General features: G+C 44.1%; 1 protein-coding gene across 27 annotated transcripts in view; it reads right to left on the reverse strand.

Moving 5' to 3' along the window:
- The window catches only part of USP54 (ubiquitin specific peptidase 54), a 236,926-nt gene that overhangs the window by 6,363 nt on the left and 208,814 nt on the right, over positions 1-21,749 (reverse strand). For 21 of the 27 annotated variants that reach the window (XM_065553291.1, XM_065553290.1, XM_065553302.1 and 18 more), the window contains 5 exons: positions 15,650-15,823; positions 13,577-13,696; positions 12,230-12,422; positions 8,341-9,779; positions 932-1,050 (listed from right to left, as the gene is read on the reverse strand). The exons of 1 other annotated variant lie outside the window; for it this stretch is intronic. In XM_065553291.1, the coding sequence (XP_065409363.1) occupies positions 932-1,050; positions 8,341-9,779; positions 12,230-12,422; positions 13,577-13,696; positions 15,650-15,823 (2,045 nt within the window). The remainder of the gene's footprint in view (positions 1-931; positions 1,051-8,340; positions 9,780-12,229; positions 12,423-13,576; positions 13,697-15,649; positions 15,824-21,749) is intronic. 5 more of the 27 variants (XM_065553296.1, XM_005285604.5, XM_065553303.1 and 2 more) reach the window with 3 other exon arrangements.

The following is a 21,749-nucleotide window of genomic DNA, read 5'->3' on the forward strand; positions in this document are numbered from 1 at the left end:
CCTTGTGCTCCATTATAGCAGCTGAGATAAGCAGGGCTGGAATTGATGACTATCCCAAAATATAATCTGAAGAGTGTGGGAGCCTTCTTACAACTCTTCTCTCTATGATTATTTGCTTCCTTCCATCTCTGGTGGTGGCTAGCAAGTGGTTTATTCTATGTTGGAGTGGGAAATATTGGTTCTTTTTACCTCTTTCCTTCTGCTCTCAGCTTGATAAGCAGGTTCCTCTATTTGCAAAAACTGCATTTTCAGTCTTTTTTTTTTTGAGGTGCCCAGACACTTTCAGATATAGGTACCAAAATATTACAGCTAATTATTTAACTGGCTTCTCTTAGAAAAGCTGTGGAGTATGAAAACTGAGCAGTATTCAAGTGAGTTAGAACATGTGCTCTGAAGGTTCTGGAAAAAGCAGCACAAGACAATTGTAGTGCAGGTACTGCTACCTTCTCTTACTCAGAGTGGACCAAGGAACATTAGAGGTCAGCTATTATTTGTACATTATACTATGTTAAACCCTATACTTTCAAAACATGCAAGATGACATGATCCAATAAAGGAGACAGTGTCAAAGCAGTTGATATAATATGAAGAGGCAGTTCCTAGGAGTTAGCAATGGAAAATATGTCAGGTCATCCAGCCTATCTCCTTGCAATGCAAAATGGTTCCCTAGAGTCCATTACAGTATAATCAGAGGTACTAACTCTGAAACTGTGAGGCCACATATCCCTGAAGAGGTCACCATTTAGAGTATAACACTGACCTCAAGTCACCTACTTTCTTAGTGCTCAATCCCAAGTAGGACTACATAAAATTATCTCTTTAAAGTTCAATATGAGTAACCCCACTGCCTCTCATATGGAATTTTTTCCACTTTTCTTGCTGCTGGAATGTCCAATTCCCCCACAACCACACAACCTTCTAGGTGCGCTACCTTGGAGACAGGAGAGACAATGGCTCCATAGAGATTGTGCTCAATCTCTGCTGTTGGCATTTTCGAGAGACCCATGCCGGCTACAGTGTGGAGCTTCCTCACAGTTATGTTTTCAGAGACTGTGGAGGGAAATAAAGAAGTGAGATTAAACTCATCTGACTCTGCACCTATGGAACAGACCTGGCTCAAACAGAAAGTGAATATCTATATACATAAATGAAGGTTACTTACCAGTAATCGGAGTTCTCTGAGACAAGCCCCTGCACATCCACACTTACAGGATCAATGTGCCTAATCACAAGATCTCAGAATATCTAGTCAAGAATGTCCATTGGGGCTATTCATTCCTCTTCCTTTGCCCTCGTGCAGGCTTCTACAGGTTTAAAAGGAGTAGCAGCCCCAATCGCTCCTCAGTTCCTTCTGCTAATTCAGGAATTGTGAAGACCCCAAAGAAATGGGGAAGGTGAGTGAAGGAGTATGAACATGCAGAGGCTCATCTCAAAGAACTCCTGTTACTAATAAGTAACCTTCATTTTTTCAAGTGGTCTCTGCACATTCTTATTTGTGGGAGTTTAGTGAGCAGTACCAGCTCGAGGAAGGAGGACTGAAGAGTTCTAGATTAATAAGGACTGCAAAATTGCCAAAAATGAGTGCCACGTCATGAGTGACTACAACCTTTTACTCTCCCCAAACAGGCCACAATTGAAAAAAGACACCTGAAAGCATATGTAGAGCTTCAAGTAGCAGCCTTTCAAACTGACTAAAATGACACAAAGACAAGCTATGGAAACCAGATTAGGCCTAGCTGAGGCCTGGTCTACACTGGGGAGGGGAGGGGGAGATCGACCTAAGATATGCAACTTCAGCTACGAGAATAGTGTAGCTGAAGTCGACGCATCTTAGGTCGACTTACCTCACATCCTCACGGTGCAGGGTCGACTGCCGCCGCTCCCCCGTTGACTCCGCTTCTGCCTCTTGCCGCGATAGAGTACAGGAGTCGACGGCAGAGCTATCAGGGATCAATTTATCGCATCTACACTAGACGCGATAAATCGATCCCCCATAGATTGATCACTACCCGCCGATCCGGCGGGTAATGTAGACGAACCCTGAGTATATTTTAATACCTTTAGGTGGCTGAACACCAGTCTTGTCATAACAATGGTCATACACAAACTAATGCATTCGGGCAACCTTTGAGCTTTGATGGAAAGATCCCCAGTCCCATCTGTTAGCCACTATATAAAAGTTAAGCATAGTATACACCACATTAATAGGTATGGTATTAATAAAACAACACTATATATATATATATATATATATGTGTTTGTGTGTGTTGGGAAGTTATGTTAAGTGAATTTATTATGCTTTTCCCAAAATTCTGTTCACCCATATCAAGCATCCCACAATTACTTTGCAAAGCTGAAGTCAGCTTTGGCATTAGAACAGTGTTTCTCAAACTGGGGTCCGCGGACCACTGGGGGTCTGCAAGGGTATTCCAGGGGGTCTGCGGGCCCCACTGATCAACTCCTCCCTCCCAGCGCCTCCTGCATGCCAGAGAACAGCTGTTCCCCAGCATGCAGTCAGTGCTGGGAGGAAGGGGGAGGAGTGGGGATGGGGTGGAATTATGTCTCGGAAAGAGGTGGGGTAGGGATGGGACCTTGGGGGGAGGGGTGGAGTGGAGAGGGGGCAGGGCCTGGGGATGAGCGGGGAGGACTGGGGGTCCGTGAAAATTTTTAAATCAAAATGGGGGTCCTCGGGTTATTAAAGTTTGAGAACCGCTGCATTAGAAAATAGCATTCATGCATCTTTGGCTCTGACCAAGTACAGATAGGGAATACTTTCATAGCTCATCAACATGCGGAATGTAGTATTCAACACTCAATATGGGAAACTATAGACAAGTACAAAGGACAAAGCTGGCACAAACTTTTTACAAATTTTAAACTAAAACTAAAATTTTGTGTGTAAAAAGTTTTTTAACTTGTAAAATCATACTATAAATACTACTAGCTGAAATACATATCTTTGAAGTACACCTTCTGCATAAAGTGAGCATGCTGCAAGAATTTGCTCCACAGAAGGGGGGTATTTATGTTTACTTTTCATACTGTACTGTTGAGTCTTAAGTGTTGCGGAGTGTGGGGGAGTCAGGGCCCTGCAACCCTCTTCCTGAGATTCACTGCGACTCTCAACCAGCCAGTAAAGCAGAAGGTTTTATTTAAGGACAGGAACACAGTCTCAAGCAGAGCGTGTAGGTATGACCAGACCCCCTCAATTAGGTCCCTCTGGGAGGTTCAGGGAGCTTAGACCCCAGCTTGGGGTTCCCTGCGTTGCACCACCCAGCCCAAACTGAAACTAAACCAAAACTCCTCCTGCAGCTCCTCTCTTCCCCCTCCCCCCAGCTCCTCCTCTCCTTTGTTCAGTCTCCCGGGCAGAAGGTGTTAATTCTCCCCACCCCCATTCCTGGCTCAGGTTACAGCTCAGGTAGCTTCCTTCAAGGGAAGTCCCCCATCCCCACTGCAATCCCCCTGCAACATTCCCAGGTCAAATCTGCCCTGCTCCCTGCTCCGTCACATCTTAAGACAATAAATTTGGCTAAGCTTGGTTATTTGATCTCTTGAACATTTTAAAGAAAAAGCCATGAGTGTAGTCAAACAATTGGCTACATCTTTTAGTAATTACATCCCATATGTCCTTAGTTTTGGGAGGGCCCTTGAAAATGCAATCATTGTCTAAGAAGACCATATCTAAGATCCATGAATATCCAAAGTATGGAATCGGAGTTCCTGGATGTGAATTAAGCTTAGGAAAGTAATGGCTTACTTAGGATGGACACAGGAGACCATCATAGTCAGGATTAAGGGAGAGGATGCAGCAGATAATTAATTTTCTGAATAGAATATGGTGTATGGACAATTAGTCCTTTAGATCTGTATCTTGTTTATTTTCTGGGCTGGAAAGAAGGAAATATGCATGGAGCAGCTCAAATGTACCTGTCTCACCACCGCACCCTCAGCAATGGAAAATCCAGCCTCCTTTGCCACGGCCATTGTGGCAAAGCAACTACCACAAGCAGCCCCAATGGTATACAGAGCAATCATTTCATTAATTTGGTTATTGGAGAGTGAGCAAAAATTGATGACCTATGCCCCAGAGAGTGGAAAGCTCACACAACAACAAAAATGCACCTTAAGATAGTCCAAGTTAAAAGCAAGGGAGGGCTGTCCCAAGTCCACTTCATTTTGTGTTGCTCTGATGAATTTTTTCCAGTTAATTGTAAGTTGTGCTGGTAAAAACCCTTCTGTTCTCCAATTCCTCATCTGCCAGGGAAAGATGGCCGCTGCATTCTCAAGCCATCATTTGTCAATTGCTGTAATACATTAGTGTGGTGTTGTCCATCAGAATTGGGACAGATTTGGATTTAATCACAGGGCTTAGCTCCAATAAACTGATGTGGAGCCTGATGTCCTGGAGAGTATGAAAAACAAGTTGAGTATCACTGCAAATGATAAGGGAGCTCTTTTGTCTTTCACAGGTAAGCATCTTGTATGTCCTGAGACGTTGTGGCTGAGGTGTTCATTGCATCAAGAAGGTGCACTGGTAAGGAATCTGTACTCACGCAGGGAAGTTGCAGGTTTGGAGTCTAAGGAGGGCTCCAATGACCCCACCTTTTGTGGAGGGATGAAAGGGAAATATTTATAGCAAATTCCAAGGACTGGAACAACATGCATGTTTCCTGAGGACCAAACTCTAGCTATATACATGGATTCCCTAACATCTGAGAAAAATAATTAGGATAGTCAGGCAACTGGTGAAAACCCTTTGTGCCACAGAGAGGCCAAAGCCATGTATGGTACAGCTTTATTGGTAGTGCCCTCTGACTGAGGCTCTCAAGTGCCAAGCACAACTGCTCCATCAAAACAAAAGAAGTGCTCAGTAAAGGCAAAGCATGAAAGCTCTCAGATGTGTCTGGCCCAAAGGAAAGACTCAGAATCACAGGCATAGCAACAGTGGTACTAGCCAATTCCAGACTCTGGACTGGTGCTTACAAAGTCCCTGTGCTGCTCCCAAGGACTTCTTAGATAGGTGCCCCCCCATACCAGAGCCACTCTGGAACGGGACGCTGAAGAGTCCCCGTACTGATTTTGAATTGGAAGCTAGTTGTAGCAGCAATTTGGTAATCCAGAGAGTCACCAAAAGCCAGATGCCTTGTGAGGTGTCATTTAAAAACTCATAATTTGCTGATCAGTAATATCATGGCAAAATGGATGTAGCAGCGTTATATGTGACGTTATAAACATAAGCTGAAATCATGACTAAAAGTTTTCCAGGGAAGTTTGGGGAATGGCCAAACCAGTTCCTCAGAGACAAAGGGCAAACGGACACCTCAGCCAGCTGTAAATAAGGCAGATGGGCCATTATCTGCTAAGTGGTCGTTCTTTGGCAGGAAAGAGGCAGGAGCAAAAACCTACATCTTAGCAAAAAAACAGCATGAAGTTTCCTTTCACACAGACTGCCTGTCACCTTACTCCCAGCTGGAAGTAAGGAATGCTTCTCAAAGGAGGGACAGGACTATAAAAAGAAGGGGCAGACACCCCAAGGCATCCCCTCCTCCTCTCTCTCTATCCACTGATTTACTGCATGAGAATGGACCTAGGCTATGTCTACACTAGCACTTTTGTTAGTATAAGTTATGTCACTCAGGGGTGTGAAAAAACACACCTCTGAGCAGCATAAGTTACACTGACAGAAGCGCTAGTGTGGACAGTGCTATGGTGTGGACACTTGGCTGGAGCAGCTTCTGCTACTTGTTGGGGGTGGTTTAATTATGTTGATCGGAGAGCTTTCTCACGTCGGCATAGAGTAGCCACAAGGGAGATCTTACAGCAGCAAAGTTGCATTAGTAGAGCTGTACCACTGTAAGCTCTCTAGTGTAGACATGGCCAAAGGAAGCAGCCATTAAACAGAATCATAGAATATCAGGGTTGGAAGGGACCTCAGGAGGTCATCTAGTCCAACCCCCTGCTCAAAACAGGACCAATCCCCAGACAGATTTTTGCCCCAAATTGCCCCCTCAAGGATTGAACTCTCAACCCTGGGTTTAGCAGGCCAATGCTCAAACCACTGAACTATCTCTCCCCCCAGAATAAGGGATCCTGGCCTAAGAAGTTTGGCCAGTAAGATTGTTGAGAGCATGTGGTGAGAAAAACTTTGCTTTGAATTTAACATAGTTTGTTAAGTTTAGCACTAGTTGTATTTTATCTTTATTTTTCTTGTAACCATTTCTGACTTTTATGCCGCATTACTTGTATTCACTTAAAATCTCTCTCTTTGTAGTTAATAAACATGTTTTGTTTAATCCAGTGTGTTTAAACGGAAGTGTCTGGGAAACTCCATGTGGGGTAACAAGTGTACATATATCTATTAAAGAAATACAGAATTTATATGAATTTGTACTGTCCAGGAGAGGGCTAGGCAGTACAGGACCTACATTTCTGGTGGAAAACCTAAGACTTGGAGAGTGCTGGGGTCACCCTGCAGTATAACCAAGGCTGGTAAGAGCCAAGGTGTGGCTGGCTGGCTGCAGCACACACACAGATATAGCTGAGAGTGACTTGCATGGTGGAGGCTGTTTGTGAGCAGTCCAGACTGGAGGCTACAACAGCAAAGCCATGTAAAGGGCACCCCAGGTTAGAGGGGAGGAGTGACAGTTACTTATTAGAATGGATTGTACCCTAGGTATGTTACAGTGGCCAGACCCCAAATTAGGATGAGATTCTGGTCCTTTTGAAACTGCAGTTGACAGCACTAGACTTCGTCAATCCAGAGAGCTTGGTTCCAATTATGCTAAGCTCACAGTCAATGGTGCCCTACCCTAGGCATTGAAGTTGGTCAAACTGGTCAATCCATAGACCTCAGTGCCACTCATATGTAACACAAACACTTTAGCAAGTGATTTTCCAGTATCAGTGGTGCTGAACCATTAGTCAACTCAGATTGATCCAGGAACTTCACACTAAGAGCAGAATCAATGATGCCAGGTTCTCAAGGCATTGAGATCTGGGGTACTCAGTGCAGATCACGTTGGGCACATAACCACTTTTCTAAGTGGTTTCCAAGAGGTGAAGGTGGCAGGTCCTCAGCACTGGACTTAGTCAAACTTGGAAAGATCTGGGGAAACTGAACTACTTTATCAAGTGGATCTCCAGAGTTAACAGTGCTGGATCCTTAGAACAGGATTTGGTCAACCAAGATTGATCCAAGGACTTTCATTCCACTTGCACCAGGCACAAAACCATTCTGGTGAGGGTTATCTCCAGACTTGATGCTGGACTTCCAGATAGACAGATTTAGTCAACAAGGCCTGAAGAGTCTCTCTGTCTGATGAGGTGTCTCTATCATTTTTACAGGTCTAGACAACACCTGTGTTATATTGTCATCCTTCTCGCCACTTCTTTTTCTTCTCTTTCTTAAGAAAAGCTGATTACCTAACTGACAAACTACAAAAATAAAAAAAAATGTAGTCCCTGAAGGACAGAAGAAAAAAAAAACACATTGAGGGATGCATCGAGGACACTGCATGCAATCTGAGCTTATTGGACCTTTGGGGATTAGAAGGAAGTGAAGGGTGGTTGGGATCACTCCCCCTTTTACACCCTTGAAACCCTACCTAGGGAGGGAAGAGTAAGTGGCTCAAATGGACATTGCTCACTAGAAGATTCCAAGAGCTTGAGACACAGATGCCGTGATCCCACAAGTAGGAATGTGCAGAGGGTACTTGGAGGAAAAAGGATATAAAATATGAACAATCAACATTTTTGTATGACTTTTATATCCATTGATACAAATTCTACAGTGTGAAATTTTTAGTCAATAACCATTCTTTTGTGAATGGTTTTAACCAGATGTGATGTACTGTCTACATATACATAAGCAACACAAATATAATACTCGAGGGTGTAAACACTTTGCATTCTTGCCCATTTTAGGTGCATTAATATGGCACCTTACAAAGCATGCCAGAAATCTGTCCCTCCTTCATCCTGATTTGCCATATAGTTCAAATCTGAACTCTTCTCATTCAAGCCAAGGTTTTGTCAACACACAAACCTCCACTGTTTTAACTAAAGGTATGTTTTTAAACAAATGTTGTTAAATAGGTGCAAGTTTCTCTGCAGATACTCTTATTTCAGTTTAAAAGGGAATTATTTTTAGTAAGATAAAGCAAAATAAGCCATTCTCAAAGTGAAATAAGAATATCTGCACACAAACACGCACCTCTTTCAGTAAATCAGTTTAAAAACACACCTTTAGTTAAACTGGTGGAAGTCTGTGTATAGGCAAGGTCCAAGTCTTGCTTGGGGATTAAACATTACCCAGATGTAACACAGTTCCAGAATTCTCACCTGGCTTGCTCGATGGGTGCCTGGAATTGTCCAGTCTTCCTAACACAGGCCTACCAGCTAGGCTAGCCTGATAGAGGGACTCCAACTCAGAGATCTCCTGCTCTGTGTCTTGATTCCACCGTGGGTGAAACTGCACTGGGGTCCCATTCAGGTCATCTCTGACCGTTCTGTGATCAGAAAGGGGTGGATTCCTCCCTGGCACAGGAAGCCATTCTGTATTTTTATAGTCCAGTTGAGAACTGTAATACCTGGTGACATTGTCCACCCAGCGGTCCACAGGCATAGAAGCACCCATACCAGTGGCAGGTCCATCATCCACCTGTCTCACACCTCTCTCATGAGTGTGCCTTTCCTGGGAGAGTGCAGGGCCAGCTACATTCTGTTCACCTCTTCTATACTGGTCTTCACTGTGCGATCCAGGACTCTTAGAGGTAATGAGTTGAGTGCTAAAACCCTCCATGGAAGCAAACCCATCCCTAACATCTAAGGATGAATGCAACTTTTCGGAAGACTGAGTTCTGTTTTCTTGATTTTGAGGAATTAATTGCCTGTAGCCTGAGGTTGAAGAATTCGTGAAGGACTCCTGTATCAGCCTTGGAGACTTCTCATCCTGACAGACTGCAGCAGTCCACCCTTTCTCATGTGCACCTTCTTTCTTGGAGACTCCATGCAGTCTCTGAAACTGCTCTGCCAGGGAACGAACATGCCCCTTTGAGCTATGGGTCTTAGATTTGCAAGTCTCCACGTTGCTGAAGTCATCCTGTGGGAGCAGTAAAGTTTCACGGCTGTTTGTTCTAGGGTACCTGTTTGCTGTTTGTAAGGGAGCCAGGGGGCACTGAAGTGACAGGAATGAAGCAGCAGAGATCATGGAATGATAGCCCCCTACCTGATCAATGCTAGTGGGCACTGGAGAGTTTGACAGACTGAAGCAAGGACTATGCAGACCGCTTTTATTGGGAGATGATGCTTGCGCTGGATGGGGACAGGGGACTAGTGTAGGCAAAGACCCAGAGTTGACTGTATTAAATTTAATTTTGTGCTGAGGTGTGAGAACAGCTGTAATGTCATGGACTTCTTCTAATTTGCTGCTGCAGTCCCTATGGTCTTTCAGCCCTTTGGCGGGGGCCCCATCAAGCTCCATAACATGGTGGGCATCATTCTCAGTCTTTGCGGGTCTCTCAGCCAACCCACGCCCATACGGAAAAGAGGGAGCTTGGCCATCAAAATCAGCAGAAGTAGCCTGGAAGTTAGGAAAGGTCCTATTTGGAGGACTGCTTGCAGGAACGGCTAGGGAGGAAGACTCTGGATATAACGATGAGTGCACTTCATGGCAGGAAGCGGGTGGGTGGAAGAAAGAACTGGACCCGAATTCCACTTCTCTGTTGGGTTCCAGTGATATCTCCCGGCTCAGCAGTACTTGGAGCGGGCCAGTCTGTTCACTAAAATACACAGAAATGGTAACTAATTATTAATAACTCTCTTCTTTTTTAAAATTATCCCTAAGAGGTGGAACTGGCTCCCATTAACATCCACCTCAATCCACGTCTTTGCACAAACACAAATTAAAAACTTCTCACCCAAAAGAATTGCTTTTGTTAATTTGACATCTCCATTTTATTTCCTCCCAACTGTTTTTTATTGTAAGTGACCCACTCAGTCTATTTTATTCATTTCAAATTTTAAGTTATTTTTTATTACAAGATTTTACTGTTATATTTTTACAAATATTGTACAGCACACTGAGCACTTTGGCTAGGGGCATGTGTGTGTATGTGTGTGGATAATATAAAGATAAATAATAAAAATAAATTTTAAATTAAGTATTACAAGTTCCCCTCCAAAATCAGCATCTCTGGGAGATTTCTACAAACCATACAAGAGAATCATTATGTTTATGATCTTAACATAAACAGGCAACATTCCACTCAGGTTCTCTTTCCTAAAGTAATGGGAAATAACTTTGGGAAGGAAAGGAATAGAATAGAATGCAATACATTTCCCTCAGTTTCCTTCTCCTCATTTTTTTTCTAGTTTTGAGTTATTTATCAAATACATTAAAGGAAGCATTTAAAAGCATTACAAACCGTGAATACATGTCTTGAATAAAATATAAACCATGCATGTCCTTGGGTCACTTTGTATTTCTTCTGCATTAATTAGCATTATAATATGCAACCAGAAAGTCACATGAGTCAGTGATATGAATAAAAATAGAGGACTGGAATCAACTCTGATAGACAGCTATAGCCCAGGTAGCTGTCAAACTGAAAACTACTTCTGCTGCTTAAAGTGTTGGTTAGAGTAATGCTCTAACCTTAATCTGGATATGCAGAATGACAACGCTGTGCAGTTAAACATTGGTGCATAGCTAGGATAATTATTTCCTACAGGGACAAAAAAGACTATTGTGTGACTTCAATTCTACCAGTTTGTCTCCTCATGCAGATCTAGAAATCAAAGCTACCATCATGAAGAAGATCCAACTGAGCATTCATGGGGGAATATGATCTTAGCTTTGAGTAATAATAGACTTTGTGCTGTTTATAATGCTGATGTATATCAAAGCAAAGGCAAAAAAATCAAGATACAAGCAGACATGTGTCACTGACTGCAGAGTTAAAACTCACTGCAGTAAAAACTTACAGTACAAAATATTTTTCTGATAGGACTGTTCCTTTAGCAGGGATGGGCACTTATGCAATATATTTGAGTTTGATGTATAGAAAGATATGTTTAAAGGTAAAATGCTTTTTTTTTTTTTTTTTTTTTTTTTTTTTAAATTGCCAGCGTCCAACGTCAGGTTTCAGTGTTTCTCTACAACTGAGGGCACTGTGGACCTCTAATTAGCACAGGGATCTGCTGTCGTTGTACATAATTCAACAGCTTCAAGAAAAGAACGGAATCCGGAATGATAGCCTTTTCAGGTATGGATTTCAGCACTTATCTCCCTGCAGTGTTTTTAAAAAGGGACGCTCACATGAGATTTCACCTAGGTATTTGGTCGCACAGCATGTAGTGGGGGAAGTGGGAGAAGGAAAGAAATAGGTGGAGAAGCTGCCAGGAAGTTGGGCAAGGAAGATTCTAGAGGTGGTAGGGGATGGCAGGCAGAAAAGGGTAGAATGGTGTTACAATAGGGACCTAGGATGGGCTGAGTAAGATGTGGGAGCAGAGAATCAAATGGAGTATACAGAATGGAAGAGAAAAGTAGAAAAGAAAGTGTCCTGTGGAGGAAACTGGAGAGGCTGCTAAGTCAGACTAGAGGCAGCTGGGAGGCAGAGAACCTGGTTGCGGAATGGAAGTGGCGTCGGGAACAGTGGTCAGGAAACAACAGAAAGGTGACAGGGCAAGGATGGGTTATGAATGAACCTTTTTCTCCAAGAGCTGCACCAGTGCACCAAAGAAAAGGTGGCCTAGAAGAAAAGAGTCAATGCATTTTTCACTGTTAAGAACACTCCTCTTGGTAGTTATTTCAGGGCATTCATTATAATAATACTGCTTAACTGAATTGAGCTCTGAAGATATTTGCTAATTTTTCTTTTTTAAAGCTTTTCATTTCACCTTAAAACACACCTCTCCTTTTAACAGGTCACTTATCTATTGCATTCTCTCTCTTGATGCATGTGTCTTTTCTATCAGCAGGTCAGAATTAATTTCTAAAAGCCTCTATTACAGGCCATGTTTTGACTTGGTGCATATAACTTGGCCAGCTAAGACCGTGGATGCACTGAAGTGCGCTCTCCTATAACATGGTATGATCTGAGCATGCCATGAGGAAGAACACTACAGGATCTTGAGTAACCGGGGGAACACACAGTTCACTACTTCTTTCCAGACCATGCTGTTGATAGGTGCAGCTCAGAACTGGTCTACTGTGATATACTTGGACTACCTTGTAGACTGGGTCATGGTGCCCCCCTGTGGTGGGTGGCAGGTTGGCGGCGGCGGCGGCTGCTGCGATGGCTGTTGCTGCATGCGATCCTGGAGGCTCCGTGCTTTTCGGATACTGATTTGTAGCTTCTTATCGACTAGGGCTCTGCTGTGAGTGCTAGAGCTGGCATCATGCATGGCAAGTCTTAGTTTAGCTAAAATGCAAAAGAAAACATAGCAGAAACAAAAAACAGAAAAAAAGACTAAAATTGAAAAAAGAAAAAAGAAAAAAAAAAGATGTAGCAAGAACATAAAACATGGACCATGCAAATGCTGCCACAGATAAGTTTACAGGGATGCTTTCATTTCCATTAATGCACATTCAAGTTAGCCATGTGTCCAAACAGGTTAACTGAAACTAAATCAAAATGAGTCAAAAGAAAAATCTAGTTTTTAGCCAAACCCCTCCTCCTCTTAACACGGGGTGGGTCTTTCTCCAGCCCTCACACAAACGCTATTGCATTCTCAGCCTTCCTTCTATACAACTACTTATTCCCATATCATGGTCCTTTTATGTGCAAGGGAACCTGGTCGGGATTTGAAATCAGGGTGTGGCCAGGTGGGGTGCAGAGTAACAGAGCTTTCATGAGGACTGTATGTTGACCCTCATTTTGTAATACAGAAAAGCCAATTTCCATAAACATATTTTTGCCTTTGCAAATCCATGGTACTACCTGCTCTGTTTGCAATAACCAGCAAGTGAGGAATGGAGGTTGGGGTGGGATAGCCAGCCAATTAAATTACAAAATATCAAAACAAAAAAAATGCAATAGCACATGACTCCCATAATTCACAGCAATATTTAGCCCTTCAAAATCTTGATGCCGTCTGTTCCTCCTGAGATGTGAATAAGTACAGCATAGTTCATTCCTTTTCTTGTTGGTGACTGGAGAGTCATCTTCTCTCATGCTCCTTTCCTACATGCTGTGCTGGCAGGCTTATGGCTTAAACCCTTTGCAAACTGGTCTCTTGATTGGGAAAACTGCTTACTAGGTATAGGAATGCAGGAGAGGGAGTCACCTACCAGTTAGCAGCAAGAGGGACAATCTAACATCCCAGTGTTCTTATTGCCATTGCACTAGAGACAACAGCCCAGAGGGAGCCAGGGTGCTGGAGGGGACTAAAATCCAGAAACAAGGGTGCTTAGAAAGAGGAGGTACTAGCTCCAAGCATACTAGTATGGACCAGCACACTCCCCATTTTCCCATCTGAGAATTTCAGATGACTAGTCAGTAAATTTTACAGTCCTGTGCTGTGATATTAGTAAACTGTCAAAAGCGCAGTAGCTCAGGCAATTAGAGTTACTTACATATAGCTTCGTTACAGAGAGCAAAAGCTGCAGCACAATCTCCCTTCTGTTCCTGATGCAGCGACTCTTCAAAGATTGAGTCTGCTTCCTGCATGGACCTCTCAAAGCCATCACTCCTCCCTGCAATGGGCAGCACTCTTCATTTCATTTGCATTCTTTTTTTTGTTTCTCCTTTACCCTCCCTCCCATTTGTGAGTACAAAACCCTTCTATACAGGAGTCATTTGTAGTAGCCCTTCTGTAGGGGCTGTACCTTTCCCAGACTCTCATTTCCTCTTTAAAGATATTATAGGGTGACCAGATGAGAGGAACAAAATATTGGGACACATGGGGCGGGGGTGAAAGGGGTGGGGCGTCGCTGGCAGAGCAAAAAAACAACAACAAAAACAAAACGGAGTGCGAAATATCGGGACAAATGGCAAGTTCAAGAGAAACTAGGTGTTCTGGCCTAAGGACAACAGGACTAGTGCCATTTATAAGAACAGCCTATAAAATTGCTCATGAAAATGTACCAGCTCAAGCAAAAATCTGCTCATTTGCCCTTTATCATGATGACAGATAATTATAAAAATTAATATTTCATTCAACCAAAAAATAAAACCTCCTTGACCTGGGTAATATACAATTCACTACCATACATACTTCTTATTTTAAGGACTCCAGAGAAACCTTGTAAATGAGCATGAGCTGAATGTGAAGGAGAAGTCCGGTAGATCAGTAAGTCAACACAGCAGCATCTTCATAGTCAAAATGTGTGGCCTTTAAGGTTCATGAATTGAAGACCAGACTCCAGCATTTTGAACTTGGCCTCCTTTGCATGGGTAAAACCATGTACTGGAAGGCAGAATGGGTCAGGAATGTTCTGGAGTCTTGTTCATAAGGAAGCCATGAAGCCATAAAGCATTGTGGGAACCATCCAGGATGAAAGCAGGTTTAGGAGCCATCTAGCTTCCTTAGCTATCATGCCAGAGGCTATGACCCCTAAGTACTGCACAGCACTCTTTGTTGTTAAGTGCCTTTCTAATATGCTTTGCTTTTTTAAACAAGGAAATGCTAAACAGCTAGATGTTTCTAACAATGTGCTTAGTGGGCCATTACCCGGGGTCAAATTGGGACTGTTCCCAGTGACTCAGTGAAGTGGATTTTTTTAATGGAGTCTGCAGCCTTGTGTTCCAGAATCTGAGTGTTAATTTTTTAAAAAAAGTTAAATCAGTAACTCTTAAGGTTGTGAACAGACACTTAAAACTATTAACCAATCATAATTGATATACGGATGCCTGCATGATTCTGTAGACAGTCTGAGAAGATAGCGCGAAGAGCTGCAAATTGCCCTATTCATTTCAAGAGGTCATTAACCAAAGCCTTATGACAACAATTTAGAGGTCAACATTGATAACTATTGCACTGTTGATTGCCATGCAAGAATGGAGAAGCACAAACAATGTAAAGATCTCATGCAAGTGGAGATGTCCACACACTATAGGTACTATAGTTACTCAGATATGGCATCCTAGCTATGCCTGATAACCCTGTAGTGTAGATGTGGTCTACACCAATGGAAAAGGCTTTTCTATCACTGTAGGGACACCACCTTCCTGAGAGATGATATTCTTCCATCAACCTGGCTGCAGCTACACCAGGAGTTAGGTCAGCATAGCTATGGCACTTAGGCATTTGAAAAAATCACCCCCCCAAGGGCCATCGCTATATCAACCAAAATTTTAAACGTAGATCAAGCCTTATTTTGGTGTCTCACATGGGTAGAGTTTGGTGTTTGGGCAGAATACAATTAGGGTTTTTTTTTCTTCAAATTAGATTCCTGGGCATTACAAGTTCACCATTCTCTTCCTGTTTCTCACATTTCTGATAAATCCGGAGACCGTCTTTTGTCTCACGGACTGGAGAAAGCTATTGAGTAATTGTAAAATTGTCACGGGGAAGAAAAAGCAAGGGACTCAATGGAAAAATCAAAAGACCAAAAACACTTTCCCCATCTCCCACATGTGCAGCACTGTACTCCAAACCTACACAACCCCCACCCCTATGTCAGCCACATCCAGTCTGTGAGGGTTACCCTGGTTCTGCAGCTCATCTAGGTCCATGAACCTGCTGGGACGGGGGTTAAAGCCCATTGCTGCCTCCAGTTCCTTTTCCCGTTTCCTGAGTAGCTCCTGTTCCTGCGCCCTCCTTGCCACTTCCTCCTGTAACTCATCCAGTTCGCTCTTTGATGGGACAGGCATTTCTCCACCTTCAAACACCAACCAAAGACAGCAATGGGTACTTTCAGTGGGTACCTCATTCCAACATGCATACTTTTCTATATCAACAGCTGAGCTTGTTTCGCTCCCCCTCCCAAATCTTCTTTAAGTCCATTTTAAATAGGAAGCAAGAAAAACCTGAAGACCAAGGCAAGTGCCACCCAGAGCACATACAAGGTAGCACTTAGCAAAGAGTTACTTTGTTAATTTTAAAATTATATATTACATATATTTATATTACCGGTAATTTTTCTGAAAGATTTAGAAACGAAAAAGACTACTGGGTCATTTTAGCTTACTCCCTTGCCAAAGCAAGTTTTCCCCCACTATATGTTTAATTAGTGCTTTGTACATTTTATCTGGTTTAATGTTCCAAATGAGAGATGAAGTGGGTGAGGTAATATCTTTTATTGGACCAACTTCTGTTGGTGAGAGAGAGACACGCTTTCGAGCTACACAAAGCTCTTCTTCAGGTCTGGGAAACTTACTAAATGTCACAGCTAAATACAAGATGGATCCAATTGCTTAGCATAAGTATTTTATCATAAAAGGCAAAATATACATATATATTTTGTATATTGTCATATAAGACAAAACAGATAATATTTTTATATTTTATCAGAAAAATTATATCAAATATTTTCATATATTTTTCATAAAAGACAAAATATAAAAACAAGCACACCACATTGCCTAGAATCATAGGGTTGGAAGGGACCTCAGGAGGTCATCTAGTCCAACCCCCTGCTCAAAGCAGGACCAATCCCCAGACAGATTTTTACCCCAGTTCCCTAAATGGCCCCCTCAAGGATTGAACTCAACCCTGGGTTTAGAAGGCCAATGCTCAAACCACTGAGCTATCCCTCCCCCACAATAAAGACCCGCTAAAATAGATGGCAGAGTGCTCTCTGGTCGACCCCAGTACTCCACCTCTCCGAGAAGAGTAAGATAAGGTGACTGGTCTCCCTTCGACTCAGCGCAGTGAAGACACCGGGGTAAGTCGACTAAGCTACGTCAACTCCCAGGGCCAGCCTTCGTGCTGGGCAAATGGGGCCCACGCCCAGGGCGCCGTAGCCAGAGGTGTGCCACAAGAGATCAGGTAAGTGGCTAGTGGCACCATACACTATGTAAATACTCTCGGGGCTGATTAGAGTCCGAAGGGTAGCGGTGTGAATTGGAAATGGCGTTGGCCCACCACAAAATAGTGGAATCATCTTTGCCCTTGGAAGATGGAGATATGAAAGTATGCGTCCTTCAAGTTGAGGGCAGTGTACCAGTCTCCTGGATCCAGGGAGGGAATGATGAAGGCTAGGGAGACCATGCGAAACTTCAACTTGTTGAGATATTTATTGAGGTGTCACAGGTCCAGAATAGGTCTTGGGCCCCCTTTCGCTTTCGGGATTAGAAAACAGCGGGAATAGAACCCTTTCCCCCTCATTTCTCAAGGGACCTCCTCTACTACCCTCAAATGTAGGAGGTTCTCTACCTCCTGAACAAGGAGTTGCTTGTGAGAAGGGGCCCTGAAGAGGGATCGGGAGGGGGGGAGGAGGCGACCGAGAACTGCAGGGTGTAGCCCAAGGATATTATATTAAGCACCCAATGGTCTGAGGTTACTCGTGACCATGTCGACTGGAAGGGGCACAGGTAGTAGAGAAAATGATAGGAAGGTGGATCCTGGGATCTGACTGTGGCGCTGCCCTCGAGCACACCATCAAAACGCCTGCCTCTGGCCCCAGTGGTGTCTCGCAGGGCCGGGATGTGCGGGCGAGTGAGAGGAAGTGGGTGATGGCGTTTAAACTCTGTCTTCTTCCTTCCTCCTGTAGGCACTTTGTTTAGAAGAATCCCAGGACCTAGGTGGCCCATTGGGCCGGAACTGTTTTCTCGCCGTCTGCAGCATGTGGAGGCCCAGCAAGCACTGAGTGGCTCGGAAGTCTTTGAATCCATGCAGCCTCGCATCCATCAGCTCCGAGAAGAGCCTAGTGCCTTCAAACAGAAGGTCCTGGATGGAAGACTGCATTTCTTAGGACAGACCCAATTTCTTAGGACAGTAGCCAAGAGCTGCACCTCATTACCACAGCCAAGGCAACAATTCTGGCAGCTGAATTGGCAGCATCCCAGGCTATCTGGAGGGAGCCCCTTGCCACCGCCTTGCCCTCTTCCCAGATCATGGAACACTCCTGGCCAAGGTCCTGCAGCGATACTCCTTAAACTTGTTGAGGGAGTCCCACAGATTGAAGTTATACCTCCCCAAAAAGGCCTGGTGGTTGGACAACCGGAAATAGAGACTGGCCATTGAATAAATTTTCCTTCCAAAGGGGTCCAGTCTCTTGGCATCCTTATTCTTAGGCGTGGCGCTCGCCTGACCTTGCCTGTCCCTTTCGTTGGCCGCAGATACAACCAGCAACCCAGGGGTCAGGTGTGCATAAAGGTATTCAAACCCCATAGCAGGGACATATTTCTTTTCTGCCCACTTGGAGGTGGGCAGAATAGATTAGGGGGTTTCGTCTTAGCAGTCTTGAGAACCCCTTTATGGACCAGCAACGCGACCCGTGCCAGGGTTGCAGCTGATAGCACGTCAAAGAGGGTATCCAACTGCTTTGCCAGCTCCTCAGCCTCCAGTTTCAGGTTGGAAGCCACCCTCTTGAGCAGGGCCTGGCACTTCTTAAAGTCATCGGGAGGGTTAGCGTGGGAGGGGCCAGCCACCGCCTTGTCTGGTGACAAAGAGGACGAAGGCAACATTGGGGGCAACACTGGCACTTTCCCCCACTGGGCATGGCTCCCTCGGCATTGCCACCTGCTCTTTCAATCTCATGACGGAGTCTGCGCTGTCTTCCGAGCCCACTACCAACGGTGCAGGGAGTCGCTTGTCCAAAGCAGCTAGGGAGGAGAGGAGTAATGTGAATAAGGAACCGGCATCATAGGCATGCCCCATGGGTTCCAACAAGGCCATTGGGCAGGCCAGTGGCCCATCTGCCACGCAGCCACCACAGCTGAAGGTGATCGGTGCTTCCTTGGCGAGGAGCTAAACTCCCGCTCCAACTCAGACCAATCACCTTCCGGGGCCCAGGGTGGGGCTGTGGAGTCTTGCATGTGGCGGCTCATTTTTCGGTGTGGGGGACTGGTGCCTGGAAGATGACGACCAATGCCTTTCCCAGGAATGGCACCAAGGACCGGTGCCGAGCGGTCCTGCACTGGGGGACACCAAAGTGTTGAGGGCTGTCTAGGGGATGGGGACCTGCGCCAGGGCGTTTGCTGGTGGGAGGCGTTACTGTGCCAGGAATACGGAGACTGGTGCCTTGAATCGGGTGATCCATGCCACGTTGGTGGAGACCGCAAACGTGGTGCTGGGAATCTGGGCCATTCTGTTCTATTAATTTATTACATTTTGAATGTATTTCCTTTTAAATTGCACAGGGGTTTTTTTTGCACTGGTTTTGTTACTCAATTAAATTCTGTTTTGGGAAAATAATTCATCTTTATTAATTCCTAACATATGCTGTAGAATGTCTAACAGTTCTGAAAGCACCCAACTGTCATTGTACAGTGTGACACAACTCATAAGATCAGTGACAAAGTGTGATAATCATAAATGTACAGCAAGAACCACAACATTAATAGGTGCATTGACAGTGTTATAGTCACACACATACACAAAGCACCACACAATTCCTAATAGGCCCTGAAAGAGCACAGCCAGGTAGAGCACAGTCCACCACAATGTCTTACTATGGCTCACTGTTAAAGCGCTCCTTCAGACCCTTCTTGAGCCGGATAACCCCGTGTTGAGCTCTTCTAATAGCCCTGGTGTCTGGCTGTTAAGACTCAGCAGACAGCCACTCCACCTCTCCCCTCCTCCTTGGTGGCAACATTTCCTCCTTTGCCTCACAGACGTTATGCAGGATGCAGCAGGCAGCTATTCCTTTTGGGACATTTTTCTCATAGAGATCCAATCTTGTGAGTACACTATGGCATCAATCCTTAAATCTACCAAACGCACATTCAACTGCCATTCTGCACCTGCTGATCTGGTAGTTGAATCATTCTTTGCTGCTGCCAAGGTTTCTGTGCATGGTTTCATGAGCCAAGAGAGCAAGGGGTAGGCTGGGTCTCCAGGGATCACTATTGGCATTTCAACCCCACTAATGATAATCCACTACTTGGGAAAGAAAGTCCTTGCTTGCAGCTTTCTGAATAGTCCTATGTTCTTAAAGATGCGAGCATCATGCATCTTCCCTGACCAGCCACCACTGATGGATTTTTCAGCTCCAAAATGATTCCTCTCTGATCTGGTGTTGCAAGTTTCCACAACGCGATCGCCACTCATTTCTCCACTGTCAGTGCAGCTCTCATTTTGGTGTCTCTGCGCTGCAGGGATGGGATGAGCTTGGCACTCAGATCCACGGATGTGGCCTTGCGCAGTCAGAAGTTCTGCAGCCACTGCTCATTACCCTAAGTTTGCATAATGATGTGGTCCCACCAGTCAGTCAGTGCTTTTTTCTTGTGCCCAGAAGTGGCACTCCAGTATCTGCAACTGTTCTGTGAACACCTCCACCAACCTTGAAATGGTTTTTGCTATATCCCGAATCAATGTGTCCACTACTAAGCTGGCACGTGCCTCATTGATGCAGTTCTTGCAGCTCTGCAAATACCAGAAGGTTGTGCGTCCTGTGCTTGCAACACTGATGACAATAGTGTAAAGTTGTGCAGGTTCCATGCTTCTAGCAGAGATGGCGGACAGCAAGGAGAGCCACACAGGTTCATGGAATTTTTTTTTAAGTGTGAAAATTATGGGATACAGATGACAGTTTTTGTTCCTATTCAACTATATTTGTTAGGGGTGTAATTTTAAACCAAAAGAGTTTATTAGGGTATGTCTACATCAGAAACGCTGCAGCTGTGCCGCTGAAGCACTGTAGTATAGATACTTACTACAGTGACGGGAGGGCCTCTTCTGTTGCTTTAGTAAATCTACTTCTCCAAGAAGTGATAGCTAGGTTGACAGAAGAATTCTTCCATCAGCCTGGCGATGTCTACACAAGGGCTTAGGTCAGCTAAACTACATAGAATCATAGAATATCAGGGTTGGAAGGGACCTCAGGAGGTCATCTAGTCCAACCCCCTGCTCAAAGCAGGACCAATCCCCAACTAAATCATCCCAACCAGGGCTTTGTCAAGCCTGACCTTAAAAACCTCTAAGGAAGGAGATTACACCACCTCCCTAGGTAACCCATTCCAGTGGGAGTGAATTTTTCAGACCCCTGAGCAATGTAGTTAGGTCGACCTAACTTTGTAGCTTAGACCAGCCCTAAGTATACCATATGGGAATAAGCTTTATTGATATAAGCCCACTCCATGTATACTGGTTTCTAAACTGATATAGTCAAATGGGTACAAAAACTTATATGTAGACACTTAGTAAGGGAGAATAAGACCAATGAGAGGGATATAACTAACATTAGAAAATAGCAAAATTATGAGATAATATGCAAGGAAATTTTGGAAAATCAATTTTGTTTCTGTTAAATTATACTTTTGAAAGGTGGAACCGAGCAAATCTGGATCTAAATATGTTATTGAACGCAATTAAGAACAGTTGGAAGTATGTTCTAACCCACTGCTCAGAGCTGTGAGTTTCTGTACCACCTTGGCACCAGTAGGTCCTGAATTTCTACTGATAAATGCTGATGTCATCCGTGTTTATCATCATTCAAACCCTCAGAGCTCAGGACTGACATAAGTGTGATGCAACTCAGGGCTATTGTGATCAGCAAAAGGATCTACTTTTCTAGATGACAAATAGGAAGTTGATCAATTTTCCTCCATTCAGGCTACCTGAAATATACTTAAAAATGGAACCTTTTAAATCAAATAAATGAGCGAAACCAAGATCTAAATGTTATTATCCTCTAAGGATAT

This window comes from Chrysemys picta, chromosome 7, assembly GCF_011386835.1.
Source record: "Chrysemys picta bellii isolate R12L10 chromosome 7, ASM1138683v2, whole genome shotgun sequence".
NCBI lineage: Eukaryota > Metazoa > Chordata > Testudines > Emydidae > Chrysemys > Chrysemys picta.